Genomic DNA, 17,399 nt, shown 5'->3' on the forward strand with positions numbered 1-17,399 from the left:
ACAAAAATTTTTTTAAAGAAATAAAATTTTGACAAAATTTTCTATAGAAATAAAATTTTGACAAAATTTTCTATAGAAATAAAATTTTGACAAAATTTTCAATAGAACTAAAATGTTGACAACATTCTCTATAGAATTAAAATTTTGACAACATTTTCTATAGAAATAAAATTTTGGCAAAATTTTCTATAGAAATAAAATTTGACAAAATTTTATATAGGAATAAAATTTTGACACAATTTTCTATAGAAATAAAATTTTGATAGATTTTCTATAGAAATAAAATTTTGATAGATTATTTTTGGCACGAGTGGCAACCATGATTATGAATCGATATGGACCAATTTTTGTGTGATTGGGGATCGGCTATATATAACTATAGACCGATATGGACCAATTTTGGCATGGTTATTAGCGGCCATATGCTAACACCACGTTCCAAATTTCAACCGGATCGGATGAATTTTGCTCCTCCAAGAGGCTCCGGAGATCAAATCTGGGAAACGGTTTATATGGGGGCTATATATAATTATGGACCGATATGGACAATGGTTGTTAGAGACCATATACTTACACCACGTACCACATTTCAACGGGATCGGATGAATTTTGCTCCTGCAAGAGGTTCCGGAGGTCAAAATTGGGGATCGGTTTATATGGGGGCTATATATAATTATGGGCCGATATTTACCAATTTTTGCATGGTTGTTAGAGACCATGTACTAACACCACGTACCAAATTTCAACCGGATCGGATGAATTTTGCTCCTCTAAGAGGCTCCGGAAGCCAAATCTGGGAATCGATTTATATGGGGGCTATACGTTAAAGTGGACCGATATGGCCCATTTGCAATACCATCCGGCCTACATCAATAACAACTACTTGTGCCCAAATGTTTGTGGTATGAACTAGAATATAGTACATACACTGTCGAATATAGTACATACACTGTATTGAAGTGAAGAGAGCACTTGCTTGTCAAATACCACCAAGTACTTATCCGAAAAAATATGTGTTCCGAAAAAAAGGAACAATAAAAATGCAAGTACTTGAGAAAAAATACAACATGGATTCTCTTCACGTGGTACCACAAGTATTTCTCAGTTATATGCGAAGCAAAACTTTCCATTATTATTAATCATAGATATGTATGTATGTCACATATTTCTTATGTTTATGTATGTCGCACACTTACCTTAACGTTCTTTATAACAAACCGAAAACATATATTATGGAGAGTAACAGTTTTTTGTATTTCTGAAACTGCACGTGGTACATGGAGTACTCTATGAAGTTTTGTTCTCGCAACATACTCGACGTGATCACTCTGAGTACACTTCAATAAGAGAGAAAGAGGAATATGTGTTTGTTGGTAGTGAAGACATCAGAGTAGCAACAAGAAGTTACTCGTGGCTTTTGGTGTTCATCAAAACGTGTACCAATTGTTTTGCGACTCTCTCAAATAGATGTACTCATGTAGCAAGTACACGTGTACTCTGCATTTACAAATGGAATTGTGCAGACCTCTAGTATGAACGTAATATGACAGCAAATCATAACATTCTAACCACTTTTCATGATGTTCTTTATTAGTATGAATGACAATATAAAGAACGCATGTTCAAATCTTACCAGCGGTGAAAGCTTTCTCAATATTTATCTAAAATATTATTGTTTTATATTATACATCGTTTTTATTTCGTTAATAATTGGGCCCGGTACCCGTGGCTGACCCCAAATTTCTCTTTCATTTATGATTTTCTTATAATATTTGTGGGCAATAAAATATTCCAAAATTTGACAGTAGTTGGCATAGATTATAAAATATAGATAGATCATCCATCGGTGTCAAACGATGTTTGACAGTTTCGAAGATTAAGAATAAACGACATTCTCTTTCGTTTTTCTTTTTGTAGTTTGCAAATTTTACACAAAATTGGAACGTTTACGATGCACCAGAGGATTTATAAATAAATTAATAAATTACAAGATCATATTTGAACAAAAAATTGTGATCAAAGCCGTGAAAATACGAAATTTAATTTTGAGCAGTATTGCTCTTTATGAACAACACAAAAGCAAATGCCGGAAAATTAATGTTTGGGACTGGCTCTTTACGGAAAAATCGAAACGAAATGTCAGAAAATCAATTTTTGGAACTGACACATTTTTTCCCGGAGAGAATTGGATCATGTATATATATTTTATAATATACATATGTTAGTTGGTTTCAACATTTTTAATTACAAATGCAGTATATATTGGAGCTCATTATATTAGCGATGTGTTTCAATTATTCGTTTCATTAAATTATATTTATTAGCTCAAATTGATCACTATTAAAATATCAATTTTATGTACTTTTAGATGTATTGAATGGTCATGAATGTTCACCTACTGGTGTTTTACTAGCTTTTATAACATGTGATTATAGGATGGCATTCGATCTAATGCAACTTTAAATAATATCATCAATTTGTTCTGCTAATGGAATATATTTTGCAATGATTCTAAAATGTTTTGGCGTAGTCCTTTAGCAATTGCTTATCTGGTGGTGACTTCTATTTCAGAAGAAAATATGTCTACAAAAAATCTTTATAAAGAATAGGCAATAATGATATATTTGTTCTTGTACTCTAAATTTTGGTATGAAATTTCGCCATTAGAAAGCAATTATTATAACCTCGTGTACGGGTTAGGAAGTTGAACATTCAACCGTCTAACTGAACGGACGTGTTTTTCACATATCGAATTAAGTACATAACGCCACCATGCAGTGAAATTCAAAATCATCCACTTGGCTGCTGACTTCAGTGCCTAGTGGACGGTTATTAAATTGGGCATTGACCAAGAGTTCGGCCCAATTTGTCGAACTGTAGACGGGTCCACTGGTTGCGACATCTCTTTGGCAAGTCGAACCATTCCTAAGGTAACGACATTAAAAGTTGGTAATCCCTCAATAAATGGGTTCAAAGAACTCAGAAATACTCTGTTTATCCTAAAGAAATTATGATTACCGGATGAGCTGCTATCTTTCAGAATGGATCAAAAATCGTTTGCCTCAGTTGAAAAAGAAAGTCTTGTGATGGCTATCATTAACTAAGGAGCATTGGATGACATGGTTCCAAAAATGGGGGGAAATTGAGAACGTGATGTCTGGTGTCTACTTACAGGGGCTAGAAAAGTTTCCCGGGCCAAGTCCTCGACGCCAAGAGGGCGGATAGTACCAAGGAGGATTTAAGTTAATAATTAAGTTTGCGGACCAGAGGTCAATGGATTGCTTTAAAGCTGTGTTCATGCTAATTGGTTTGGGAAAGAGCTGCTTTGGAGTTAGTCGAGAAAAAAGACATACTGGCTAGACTTATACGCATGCATGCATACCTGCAAACCCTCCATTAAGACCTTGGAGTTGAGGAGTCAACCAAAAGACAAAAGTCATTATGGGATGTGATACTAATAGACTATCTTGCGTAATAACCTGGTAGTTTGAAATAAGTAAAATACACCAACCCAGTCAGAAACAAACCATCGGAAAAGCGTTGTAAAAGCGTTGTGAACGGTTGATACACGGTGGGAAAAAGCGTTGTTACAACCCCAAAATGATAACATCATTCCACGGTGTATCGATTGTATTTAACAACGTTTTCAAAGCGTCATGAAAACAATATTTTATACGCTTTTCCGATGGTTTAACGAACGCTTTGACAACCCCAAAATGATAACATCGTTATACGGTGTATCGATGGTTTTTACAACCACTAAAAAGCACTGAAAAACAAAATTTCATACGTCTTTCCAATTGTTAGAATTATAATTTTGCAGTACCTTAAAACCGCTATTGAAACAAAACAAAATTAGTGTTTTACACTTTACAAAGGAACATCAGAAAACTTAACAATTAACAATTACCCCCATTTTCATAAAGCTCCGTTAGTGTTCCGTTAACTAACCAACTTTTGAACCGTATTATGGACGAAATTATCATCTTGCATATATATTCCATAGCCAGTTAGGAACACAACTGACGAGCATTGTTCACTTAAAGTTAACTGGAGAGAAGATATTCGCAATTTACTTTCTGTTATTTGGCAGTTAAAGCCTAACGGAGCTACATGAAAATGGCCGTTAATAGGAAAAATACATAACTAAGATTAAGATTGACATTTATAATTGGTAAAAAAAATTATTTTAATATGGTCAAAAATCGCTAAAGTGAAAACTAAATCAGTAAAAAAGGCATAAAAGTATACATATTTGTTGCAGATTTCTTTATATCTTGATGGGGAATAGCCCAAAGTAAATTTTCATAAAGTTTGTATTCCTTAAAATGAATTATTAAAGAAAAGTAATCGTGAAAAAATTTGTGATTTTAGGGGCTAGTCATATGTCTTTATTATTTCCTATAGGTAATAGTTCAAAATTCACTCTTGGAAAAGTTTTAAGGTACATTAAAAAGAGAATCCTCTACGACACTAAAATGAACTTAACAAAGGGAAAAAGTTATACACAAATATGCGTATTTCACACAAAACACTTCAGAATTTCTTAAGATTTGTACATTTTACCCCAAATGCGCCAAAAGATTTGTACATTTTACCCCAAATGCACCAAAAGAACATTCTTGCAATACTGAACTCCAATTTTTTCCTTCAAACAATGAAATTTTCTTTAAAGGTGGGTATTAAGTTCGAGCTTAGGCGATAAAAACGTCATTTTTTCACGATTACTTTTAAGGAATACAAATTTTGTGAAAATTTGCTTTGGGCTTTTCCCCATCAAGTTATAATAAAATTTGCAACAAATATGTATGATTTTGTAAATTTTTCTTACTGATTTAGTTTTCACTTTAAGGTGAGTACTATGTTCGTATCTTTCACCAAAACACTAAATTACAAGTACAAAAATCTATATGAAGACGATTATATTTTTATAAAGTCTTGTGACATAATGAATGGAAAAGATCTAAGAAATTGATTGTGAACCATTTTATATTTATAATTTAATTAATTTAAAAAAGTAACCGTGAAAACAAGCTGGTTTTCAGCTTGAAAACTAAACATAGTACTTAGCTTTAGCGATTTAAGCGGCTAGACTCGAAGTTAATACTCACCTTAACATGTGAAAAAAAAGTAATTATGTCTAACAAAATTTCTTCAATTAGTCGATAAATAAGTACTTATATTTGGGTTTTGGCGTGATGTCAGCGTTTAGTTTAGTTAAAACTTTCTACTCATTTGTAAAATTACCCAAATTGTTGTTCCTAGTGGTTTCACTGTTAATGTACATATTCACTTTATATGATAAAGGAACATTATCCTATTATAAATCAATTCCTATCAACAATAATACCTCCATTACTCATTAAAAACCATTGGACATTGATGGAACATGCATTTTCAACGATAATTTTATGGAAAATTTTCTATTTAATAACCGTCAATTAATTTGTTTAGCAAGCGTTGTTTCAACGTTGGGTTCCAACGCTGTTACAACGCTCAATATTTATAACCATCGTAAATTTCTGACTGGGAACCTTCGTCACCAAAAACAGGCAAGAGGTTTGGAACGTCACATTGGCCTCTCCGAAACTGAATAATAAGAACCAGAGTGGCAAGTTTTAAGGTAATATATCTTCTCAGATTGTCGCTACATCAGTTTCATATTGCCTGTACGTACTTCAAAGACCATATTTCCGCTAAATATGAGGAAAGGTGATGGAAAATACCAGAGACAAATGAGCATGGAGCATAATCTCACTGGAAGCTTCGTGCATTAGAAGCCAAGGGGGAAAACTCGACCGCGTGGTTTTCGGGGTTACGTAATATGAGAAATTCTTGTAGGAAGCTTTTTAACAGGGCAAAGTCCACCAGAGCTCCCGAGGATTGGGAAGTTGACATGATGAATCTGAGGGAATATGAGCGAGAATGGAGAAGTGCTCAGCAGAACTCTTTGAATTATTACTTTAGCAGTATTAAAAATATGTCCGAGCCTTCCAGACTACGGAAAGTTCTGACATCCACTAACCCCGCTTTAAAATATTCGGAGAGCCATTGGACAACATGCAGTGAGGAAACCCTGGAGGTACTATTGGACATACATTTTCCTGGAAATCAGACGGCTGAACCATTTTCTGGCAGCACCATAGAGTCATAAATGGTCATTTCATATCGAGGAAATTGTATAGGAATCTAGAATGAAATGGGCTTTAAATAGTTTTTGATCTTGCAAGCCCCAGTGCCTGATGGAATAACAGAATTATTCCGTGGTTGTCGGCGAGATATAAAGGTTGCATCAACTCGAAGCCCACTATCTGTCAATTAATACACAATTGTGGCTTTTCTATAACGTCTATTGTGTCGCGAGTGGTAACTAAAGACAAGTTATGTTGTAGTTTGTGATATTTATATATATTTTATTACTATCTATAATATAAAAACTGTTTTCTAAGGATCAAAGGTTGATGGCAACTAACTTGACGCTGTATACTTTAGCGCGCCTTTTCTAGATGATGTAAGAATATATTTTGACATTAAAACATAGAAATGAGAAAGTTGCATACTACGAGTATATGTAAAGATACAATGCGCGTTGCCACACTCATAAGTAAACTCAGAGATACTTTGTTACAGACTCCCTCACTAGTAAATTACGTGATCTCCAAATCGATCAGGCATTCTTCTGGATCTAGCCGAACGTCTAACAGCATCGGGAGTTGTCGTTTGTGTCCTTGCTGGTAAAAGTTGAGATATTGGCGGCACCGACCTTCTTTGGATAACTATTTCTTCTATTCGTTGTGTTTTGGTGATTGGCTTCTCTGAAGCTATAGTAGGGAGATCCTGATTAATATGTCGTTTCAAAATATAATTATTGTCGAGCTTTACTAGATAGTGTAATTTACCAAACTTTTTTACAATTGTGCCAAAACGCCAAGTCTGTTTTCCATTACTAAACCAACGTACTTGAGTTCTCTCCCCAACAAGTAGCTGACTTACTCTAGGGACATCCTTATTTGATTTTTCATGTTTTATTGGACGAATTGCGTCTTGCGATATCCGTATCTCTCGACCAAGGTACATTTTGGCTGTAACTACAATGTCCATGCTAATTCCAGAGGGCATTAGAGTAAACTTAAGGGCGACACACCACAATTGAGGATTTCGAAACTGCGACAAATTTGGATTATATAAACATACATACACCCTGGTGCAATGGTTAAAATAGGGTCGTGAGTTCAACCCCAGTTTCCACCGAACACCAAAAAGTTTTTCAGCGGTGTATTATCCCCTCTCAGTAAAGCTAGTGACATTTTTGAGTTTTTCAAAGCTTGTCTACGTGGTTTCACCGCAATGTGGGACGCCGTTCGGATTCGGCTATAAAACGGAGATCACGTTTGCTTTCGTATTTTAATAATTTTAAAATAGAAAAAATAAAATAGTTTTTAACTGAATTCCCAAAACTTCAAATATCGAATTTAATTTTTTTAACATAAACATGAAATATGGGGCTACCAGTATACCTAACCTACATTATTTCCGTTTTTGTTCTAACCGAATATTATTATGTATACTATTATCTATTTATTGGCATAGTTTATTATTCGATCGCATACGAAGTGAACGTAATCAGTCTAGCTCGAGTGCAGAAAATAATCAATCGAGACCACCTGTGACAGGTAGCAGCGTTTTGGCTGGCACGAACAATTTATCTGCACAAATTACATCGGTTAGTGCCGAACGAGAAGGTCCATTTAGCCGCTGGCGGGACCGTCAATGCTATGTTCCCAGAAGATGGTTAAACAAGGACGAGTATGTTTGGGAAAAGGATGGAGGTAATCTTATTTTAATTACAACCATATATAGATATCTTAGGTATATTTTTGGTACCCTTGTAGAAGCAAAAAAGAAAGATCCGGCTTCTATGACATCTCCTATTTGGATATCTGAGGAATTGCAACCATGGCCCGATAAAAACAACACCCTAAAATTCAAAAAAATTGCTGCGATATATTCTGAATTCATAGCACTCTCAGAAACTGGTGAGCTACATTTATGGCGCTGGACGGATGCAGAGCCATACAAATCTGAGGTAATGTATTCTCTTTCGCATTAATTAATATGTGGTCTTATACCATAAATCTTTACTTATAGGTTGAAAATGTTTATCATCCAAAAACAATTGCTCTCAATATTACCGACAAAATCGAATATATATCAGCTAACTTTATTCGATGTTCAGTCGTCACCGAAAACAATCGGGTTGCCACATGGATGGATGAGCAATTAGGCTATATAGGAAACAAGTTGGAGCACTCTGCAATTTTGTTTAGCGAGTTTGTTGTAGATCCTATTATATCAGTAAATGTATGCTCTCTATACACTGCCGTACGAACAGAAAATAACAATGTTTATTGGTGGGGGGTCTTACCGTTTGATCAGCGCCGATTTTTATGGGACAAAAGTCGTACAAAATTAAAGAAACCATTCAAGGCGGTATCTTCTGATATATCTGTTGGTACTCAAGTTATTATGAAAAAGTGTCCTAAGTATCAAACTGGGTCTATTGGCTTCACATGTGCCAATGGTGTCCCAAAAGTTGGCCAACTATTGAACTCCGTTTGGGATTCAAATGATGTTTGCAGATTCAAAATAATTAATATAACTAATACCAGTGCGCAGGAAAAACTGCAACAGCAAACGTGTAGTGGTTCAAGTGGTGCGGTATGTTCATTGGAGAAAGATAATACTAAAGCTGCAACCACTCAGAATGTCAATACATGTAAAAATTCTTCAAATAAAGAAACAACAGATAGGATTGACATGCCACCACCGCCATCCCCAGCATCAAGTACTTGCAGCGATACAGGAAGTGTAACTTCTCATAAACGTACTAAACGCATGGCTGCTAAAGATGATAATTTGGATTCCAAGAAAGACGAGGAGCTGTGGCATTTGAAAGATGTCGTCTTTGTAGAGGATAAAGTTGGCCCGATTGGGAAAGTTCTAAAGGTCGATGGTGACTTTGTAGCTGTACGATTTCCTATATCATCGTCGGCACCATCATCGTCTGCTTTAACTGGTACTTCTAATAATGACGATGATTGGCAACAATGTCGTCTATTACGCCGAGAGGACATTCAAGTTTATAAAACTGCTATGGCCTCACGTGGTCCTGAATGGCTTCAAAAAGTTCCAAAGAAAATTAATATAAGTCACGGTAACGATCCGTCTGCATTCCAACTACTAGCACTGGCCGTTGATTTACGTGGCATACACATTGTCAAAAAGATTGGCACTAAACTACATTATAGCCTTTACAATTTGTACAACAGTAAACAGGAGCAAAATTGTCAATTTCCAACAGATAGCGCCTCGTTTATGGGTTCGTCAATGAGCAATATTTCAATGAATTGCAATAATGACTGCAGTGCAAACTCCAGTACTATTATTTTACGTGATGGCAACCGCGCACTATATCCAATATCTAAGGATTGTGTTGGATCTATCAAAGATCCACAATGGTTTGATCTACCGCCTGTGAAAGATATTGCTATGGCTACAATATCACTCGTTCCATTTTTGAATAGCAACAATCAAAAGTCTAAAGTGTGTATGACTGCTTTGTTATTCGAATCTCAAAAATTAATGCCTCATATATTACGTTGTGACGTTAAAAACGTTTTTGCCACTTTAAATCAATTGGAGAAAGAAGATCGCAATGAAGCCTTACAGATTTTAGACGAAAGATGTGATGGATCGCGCAATGTATTTCATGCTTGTACTATAATGTGTTCTCCCACTACTAATAAGGAATCAGACGAGAAGAAAGTTACCACATTTACCGGTATTACATCCAGATCGTCTCCAGCTCCAGCTCCATCCTCTGTGTTCTCTACAAATCCAGCAAGTGGGATTGATAATCTTTCCGCTGCCTCATCCTCAAATACTACTAATACGACGCCGTCTGCTACATTCGCACAATCAGTTAATGCGTCCTCGTCGCGCGAAGGTCGTACTGTTAGTTTACGGGAAATGATGAATCGTCTCATAAATACGGACGTGGATCAAAATAGTTCCAATAACATCAGTAACATACCAAGTGGAACTGGAGATGATAGCAATGTATATGTTGCTCCATGGACAATTGAATCTAATACCAACTCATCTGGCACAAGCGTTAACGATGTTGTTATGGGAAATAGTGGTGAAGAAGATATTTCCAAGATTCTTGGGGCCTGTACAAATAATCCGATATCGTTAAAACTCACATCTCCCAATTTTGTATTTGATCCAACTCAAAGGCGAGAAAACGCTACTCTTATACTGCAGCAAATGTGTAGTAGTGCCGCACTGCGTCCTTATCTAGTCCAGTTTTTGAGCAGCAAAGATGCTCAAGGTCAGACTCCATTTATGTTGGCTGTATATAATAGAGCTTACGAGGCTGGTATAATTATATTAAACACTATATTGTCACTAGCAGAAAAGGACACATCAATGAAAAATGCCATGATTTTCCCTTGTGGATCCCCTCCAGACCAATCTCCTTTATATGTTATTTGTTATAATGATACTTGTTCCTTTACATGGACTGGCGCTGATCATATAAATCAAAACATATATGAGTGCAAAACATGTGGCTTGACAGATTCTCTCTGTTGCTGTACAGAGTGCGCGAGAGTGTGCCACAAAGGACATGACTGCAAACTGAAAAGAACTTCACCCACTGCATATTGTGATTGTTGGGAAAAATGTAAATGTAAAGCTCTAATTGCTGGTAACCAAAATAAACGTTTCGCACTTTTGTGTAAGCTTGCCTCTTGTACTGATCTAGTTACGAAATTTAATGCGAAGGGTGAATCCATATTGCTTTTCTTAATTCAAACTGTCGGCAGACAAACAGTAGAACAGCGCCAATACAGAGCTAATTCACGTGTACGTAACGTCGGAGGTACTGCAAGTACATCTGGAAGCAGCGGAAATAACTCTGCTCGAAAATCTTCGTCTTCGAACGAGGTTGATGTTAATATGCCAGACCATGACTTGGAGCCTCCAAAGTTTGCCAAAAGAGCTTTAGAGCGTTTACTAATTGATTGGCACGCTGTCAGGTCTATGATAATGACTGGTACTGAGAAATGTGAAACAATTCCGCAACAACCTCCAAATTCCAATGATGGTTCCAATTCAGAAAATTATAACATATATTTACAAAATCAAAATGGATCAACGTTGCTTGACAAATTTACGCATAACCTTTTTGTAAAATGTTCGTCAGAGCACTTGGATACACTTCTGATGACATTGGTTAGGGAAATGCAAAACACATCGATATCAAATCGTATTGAAGATGCTGAAATGGTTGCCCGCCGCTTTGTCCGATCTGTAGCACGTGTGTTTGTAATATTTAATTTAGAAAAATTTCCTAATCCAGAACGCCGCAAATCTCTATCATTGCCACAAAAACACATTCAGAGCTGTGTGAAGGTTTTCCAAACATTACACAAATTGGCTATAGAAGAACTATGTGAAGTGTCAGAAGCTTTGATAGCACCCGTCCGTTTAGGAGTTGTACGACCAACAGCTCCTTTCTTATCATCATCCAATATAGACGTAAGTTTAGATGTCACCATTTAATATTTTTATCAATAAACTTTATTCCTTTTAGAATTCTGATGATCTATTCAGTGTAGAGCCGCTTGCTCCATCCTCTGTTGCCGAAGCAGTAATTGAAACTAATACCGCTCATGAGAATGCTGTTGAATCGGGCGGCAGTTTCAATTTTCAACCTAACTATGGCATGGATAGTATAGGTAATATTATATTATTTTCATTCAAACATCCACTAAAGTTTGTATTCTCTCACACCAGCTCTAAGAGATGTTTCGGAAAGCGAAGAAAATTCCAATCGTGAAAACGCGGTTAACAATCAAGACGAAGACATCTTAGATAGCGGTCGAAATGACGAAGGAATTCAAGATGATGAAAGTGACACTGAATACACTTTCAATGAACCAGAAACAGAGTCGGATTCCGACGACAACCAAAGTAATCAAGACGCTCAACGTAGTGTGCAGACGGGGGCGACCGTTGGATCTGAAACAGGTTTAGATTTCAATTTCCGAAAAAAGCTTTTATTAACATTTATTTATATATATGGGGGTAATAATTCAAGGGAAATAATTCTACCGCAACAATTAATCTAGTGTATACCATTGTGCATTAGCTAACTGGGTATTTGTCTTATTTTGTAAATGTAATTTAGGGGTACACTTTGCACAGTTTTTCAACTTTAGTTTTTACAACAAACCCTTTATTTGAATCATTTCCAGATTGACAACCATATTCTGGTTTACGAATTTTGCACACAACACAAAAATCTTTGTTTTGTTTTTATTTAATTGTTTATCCACAAATACACTTCATTAAAATTCCGTATTATATACTTAGTTTGGCTGAAATAAATAGAAAAAGCAATTTGGGAGGGTATCGAGCAAAACTGAGAACTAGATTTAGTTAATTTCTTATTCAGTTCATTTTAAATTAATATTAAACAATTAAGCAAACTTTCGGTTTGCAAAGGATGACTGTCGATAGCTAAAGACCTTTCGAAACCCTTTTAAAATCTCAAATTTTTACGATGTGTTCTCTTGTCCAAGAATTACAATAATAAACAGTAGGCACTGACTGATATTTTTCTATGGGAAATTCCGCACCATATTGATATGGTGAGGAATATAATGGAATATTTTTTGTTTCGTAAATCAGAAGATGGCACTGAGATATATAAATGCTTGTTTTACTTTATCATCATATCCTTACTTATAGAACGATCGAATCGAAAATGTAAAGAAATCCACTACTAATAATAATATACTACATTTTTACGAACCCCGAAAGAACGATTAGGCGCTTTGTGAGCCTTTTAGGTTTTCCTATGACTTCACGGCAGGCAATTGACTCGTCATGGAAGGCTAATGCACCTTTCATACTATAACTTATTTCTACAAAATGTATGTGTCTAATAACACCATTTTTTTCATGTACACTAGATGAGCGTCAACTTTTCTTTCTGCTGAATTCGAAAAAATTTAATTTTTTTTGTGGTACAGTTTTTGAGATAACCCGTTATTTTTCGTTTTTCGCTCTTTTTTCACTAAACAAATTATATCTCGAGTTAGAAATGTCCGATTATATCGTTGTTGGTACTTAAATGAAAGGTATTACGATGACGAATAATCGTTTGTGATAAGTTAAGTGGTTCAAAAAATATGGATGCGAAAAGGCCAAATTTCAAAAAAAATTGTATTTTACAATGGACTTTTTCCGCCAGAAAAATATAAAAAGAGATATGGGTCCATGAGATATAATGCAATACGATTTAATTTTTTCTTTGAAATCTTCAAAAACATATGTGTTTTTCTAAATTTTTTTGTGCCGCTAACTCAATTTTTTCATTTCATTTTGTTCTGCTTCTGCTTTGCTGTTGACAATCTATGAGCGTAGAAGAAAATGGAGGAATTACACAAACTGCTGATTAAATTTCCGTTGAATATTGTTAATATTTGAACTCGTCCGGTATTGACTATTATACAACTATGACTCGGATATTGAATAATCTTTTAAAACAAATGTACGTCTTTCCAATTCCATGGCGAACGCACCATAAACTGTTTTTTGGTCGTATTTGCAATTTAAAATATTTTCAAGATCAAATAAAAAATAGATCGAATGTTGGACAAATGTTTGATATATAAGCGGTCAATCATGATACATTTTTATTTCATGTCAAATGTCTTTATTTACCCAATATCGTCTTTGTTGTAGTTTGCCTCTGACTACTATGCTATCTACTTTAGACATTTTACTTTTTCAAAACTAATCCATTAATCCGTAATCCCTGTCTTAGATATTATTATATCTATCCCTATATATAATTGGATTTGATGTTAGATCTCTTCATGTATGGAATTATATAATCGTATTGGAATTATATATAATCGAATTATATATAATCGACCTCAGCATATCTGGACATATCTGTTTAGATCTGAAGGGGTCAGTTTTGAGATCTAATCATACCTAATTGGATCCCCCAAATTTTACATGGGCGTTGCTTAAAATTTCAATAATTTCTGTTATAGATCCTTTGAAGATATTCAATAAATTCTTTGGTATACTATCTGTAGAGTTATTGCTTCATGTTTTTGTGCGTTAATAATATCTGCTGTATGCGTACAAATGGTTAAGTATGTCTGAAAAGAGGATCCAGGTTTCTCTGTCAGATTTCGGCAGAATTTAATTTTAGTCTGTAGCTGGTTTCCTAATTTTCCTAGCTGGTTTTCTAATTTTTTCTTTGTTTTAAAGGAGGCTTCGGTCCCTCTCGTTATACTTTAACTAGTTTCAATATCGGCGGGAAATATTGTGAAATTCAGGCCTAGTCCCTCTTTCAGATCCTTGCAAATGTACATTAACCCCTAAAAGCACAAGATCACCGGTTTCTCCGAAGAAGAATATATTATGCAAAATGGTAAATAATGAACATCTGTATACCACATTAAAAAAAAAGATATGTGTTCTTTTTGAAAACAAGTGGTTGTATCTTAAAAAATACTGTGCGCATTAAACTAAACTTTTATTTACAAATAAACAATTTGATTTTAGTAGAGAATAGAGAAAAGAGATATGTTTACACTACACACTTTTTTTACCATCATTACTTTCATCTCTGGTAAATATTATTTAACTTAAAATTTGCAGTTTATTTTTTAATTTTTGGTCAAAATTTGGGTTTTAATTTTGACTGCAGATTACTCAGAAGTACAAAATTTTTTCCGGAAAACATATTTTTATAAATAACGTTATTATGTATTAAATTCAACAAACTTGATTTCATAAAATTCGGTTGTATCTTAATAGATACAGTGCGCATCGTCTAAGGAACAGGCAGCTCTTTTTGGTCAAAATTCTTAGTAAGTCGAATGTTGTAACAGGTTGGCTGATAAGTCCCCGGTCTAACAAAGAAAAACACATTTTTTTTGTCAAAATTTGTTTATATTATTTAACATAGTTCCCTTCAAGAGCGATACAACGATTATAACGACCTTCCAATTTTTTGATACCATTTTGGTAGTACTTATTCGGTTTTGGCTCAAAATAGGCCTCACCTCTTCTTTGCAGCCAAATTTTTTCCCTGCGAGCATCCTTTTGAGGTCTGAGAACAAGAAAAGTCGCTGGGGGCCAGATCTGGGTGGGGAATGCTCATTTAAATTTGTATTATTTCTTATGGACAAAATTTGATTATGAACGGCACTATGCATTGTATCTTTTCATAAGGTTCAACATGAGGCCAAAGATTTCTTGTTCTTAAAATACGAATTTGCTTAGCACGCAAGACATATTTCTCTGATATCATTTTTTTCGATTCGACTTAAAAATGGGTATCTTTACATGAAAGAAACAAACGTTTTTTGGACTACAGTCAACTTGGTTTTAATATTTCTGCAAAATTCTCCAAAAATAATGAAATCGTCTTTAAATTTGTATTTGTTGATTCTGTTTTGTATCGGTATATTTATAGCCGAGTCCGAACGGCGTTCCACATTGCAGTGAAACCTTTTACAGAAGCTTTGAAACACTCAGAAATGGCACCGGTGGAAAACGTTTTGGTGTTCGGTCGAAGCAGGAATCGAACCCACAACATTGTGTATGCAAGGTGGGCATGCTAACCATTGCACCACGGTGGCAATGGTTAGCATACCCGCTATCTAGCCGTAAAAAATAGGATATGTCTTTTATTACTTTACTAGAAACACAGCATAATTTCTACATAAAGAACGAATAAATTCAAATTTGTCTCCTAGTATCAAGTACTCAAACCTCAAATTTAAAAGAGAATTGTGTATTAAATGTATCCTTCCTTCAATTCTTCGGTTTTTTGGGTTGGAATCAATACCAAAATCATTGGTCTAAAGACAAAATCTTTGGAACAAAATCTTTCTTTTTCAGTGTAGAAAACTACGTTTTATATGATTCAAAAACTATTCGATAAAAATTACACATGTATGCAATTCATTAGAAAAATGTTTTCAAGACCGAAGATACGATTGGGGTGAAGTACTTTCCTCCTAGGACATATGTGTGTAAATGCAATCCGGAGCGATGCCAATTTGTTGTTATTTTTGATTAGGATTACCTACAAGATTAACGGGTAATGAGAGTTTTTACTGGGAGGATTTACTTAGGCACTTAACCGACAATCAAATCCTTGAACTTTGTGTTCAACTTTAAAAAAAATATTCATATAATCTCATGTGTAGAAAATTTTATTTATGCATAGGTATGTATACAATATTTTTATAATATTAAATTGAGCCGACGGGCTTTTTGGGCAGCAAATAAATCAATGACTTCTTCAGTCGGCACATTTATTCGGCGATGAACCGACATTAATGCCAATCCATTGAGTCTACTCTCGCTAGTCGAATTTCTAAGATACGTCTTTAATCTCTTCATTGTTGAAAATGAACGTTCGGATGAGCACGTAGTGGGAAGAACCCTGCCAACATTTTTTGAATTTGGGGACTCTTTTGAGAATCCCCACTACGTCGAAAACAATCATATACGACATCAAAAACTCGTCGGAAAAGCGCCGTCACTATTGAGAAGTTGTACCACGCCAAGTTACTACAAAAATGTTTCGCATGAGTGCAATTATTAGGTGCCTTTATAGATCAATTTAGAACGACGCCAATAAGGGACCCTCCAAACAATCAGAAAAAGTGCATTTTAAGATAGTTGTAAAAGAATCATTGTGGTCGAGTAAAACACGTTTGTTTAGATATTTATTAATTTGATTAAACATTTACAAATTCTTAAAAATATAACATTTATACCACTATCACATTACATTTAACATAATTTTTGGCATTAATGATGATGTTGAGTTACAAGTAGCGAGTTACATGTTGCTGCGTCTATCAACAAGTGTTTTTATTCCATGGAGGCAGCGTGTCTGTAAAATATCTGAAAAACAATCACTTTATTCCATTTGGAAAATCACCAAATTGTTCACCAATATACCTTTCACAATTTTAAGCGTATAATCTATGTTTTCAGAACTTTATTTTCGTTTTTATTTAATTAAAATATAACAAGCTGGTTGCGCTTGGCGTTTCACAAAAAAAATGGCTTTTTTAACAGTAGGGATGGCAAATTACTTGCATGTACTTTTTGATGTACCTTTTCATGATGGTTGAAGTGACATTTACGAGTCTGTGGTAACGATGAGGTTGAAATGGAACTTTGAAATGCTGGCAGGGAAAATCTCGATTTTGTAAAAGACATAGTCAAAAACAGGATTTTATTGAACTTCAAGAATGTTTTAGTCGAAAAAGAATTTTTGCAAA

General features: G+C 34.8%; 1 protein-coding gene and 1 long non-coding RNA gene across 3 annotated transcripts in view; one reads left to right on the plus strand and one right to left on the minus strand.

The window, feature by feature from the left end:
* hyd (E3 ubiquitin-protein ligase hyd) overlaps positions 1-17,399 on the plus strand; it is an 83,668-nt gene that overhangs the window by 32,242 nt on the left and 34,027 nt on the right. For both annotated transcript variants that reach the window (XM_075291051.1, XM_075291052.1), the window contains 5 exons: positions 7,591-7,829; positions 7,893-8,086; positions 8,149-11,604; positions 11,660-11,804; positions 11,863-12,096. In XM_075291051.1, the coding sequence (XP_075147166.1) occupies positions 7,591-7,829; positions 7,893-8,086; positions 8,149-11,604; positions 11,660-11,804; positions 11,863-12,096 (4,268 nt within the window). The remainder of the gene's footprint in view (positions 1-7,590; positions 7,830-7,892; positions 8,087-8,148; positions 11,605-11,659; positions 11,805-11,862; positions 12,097-17,399) is intronic.
* On the minus strand, positions 16,803-17,306 carry LOC142221344 (uncharacterized). The gene is made up of 2 exons (XR_012717999.1): positions 17,074-17,306; positions 16,803-17,016 (listed from the first exon to the last, which is right to left on the minus strand). It is a non-coding gene; the product is annotated as an uncharacterized LOC142221344 (long non-coding RNA).

This window comes from Haematobia irritans, chromosome 1 (genome assembly GCF_050003625.1).
Source record: "Haematobia irritans isolate KBUSLIRL chromosome 1, ASM5000362v1, whole genome shotgun sequence".
Lineage (NCBI taxonomy): Eukaryota > Metazoa > Arthropoda > Insecta > Diptera > Muscidae > Haematobia > Haematobia irritans.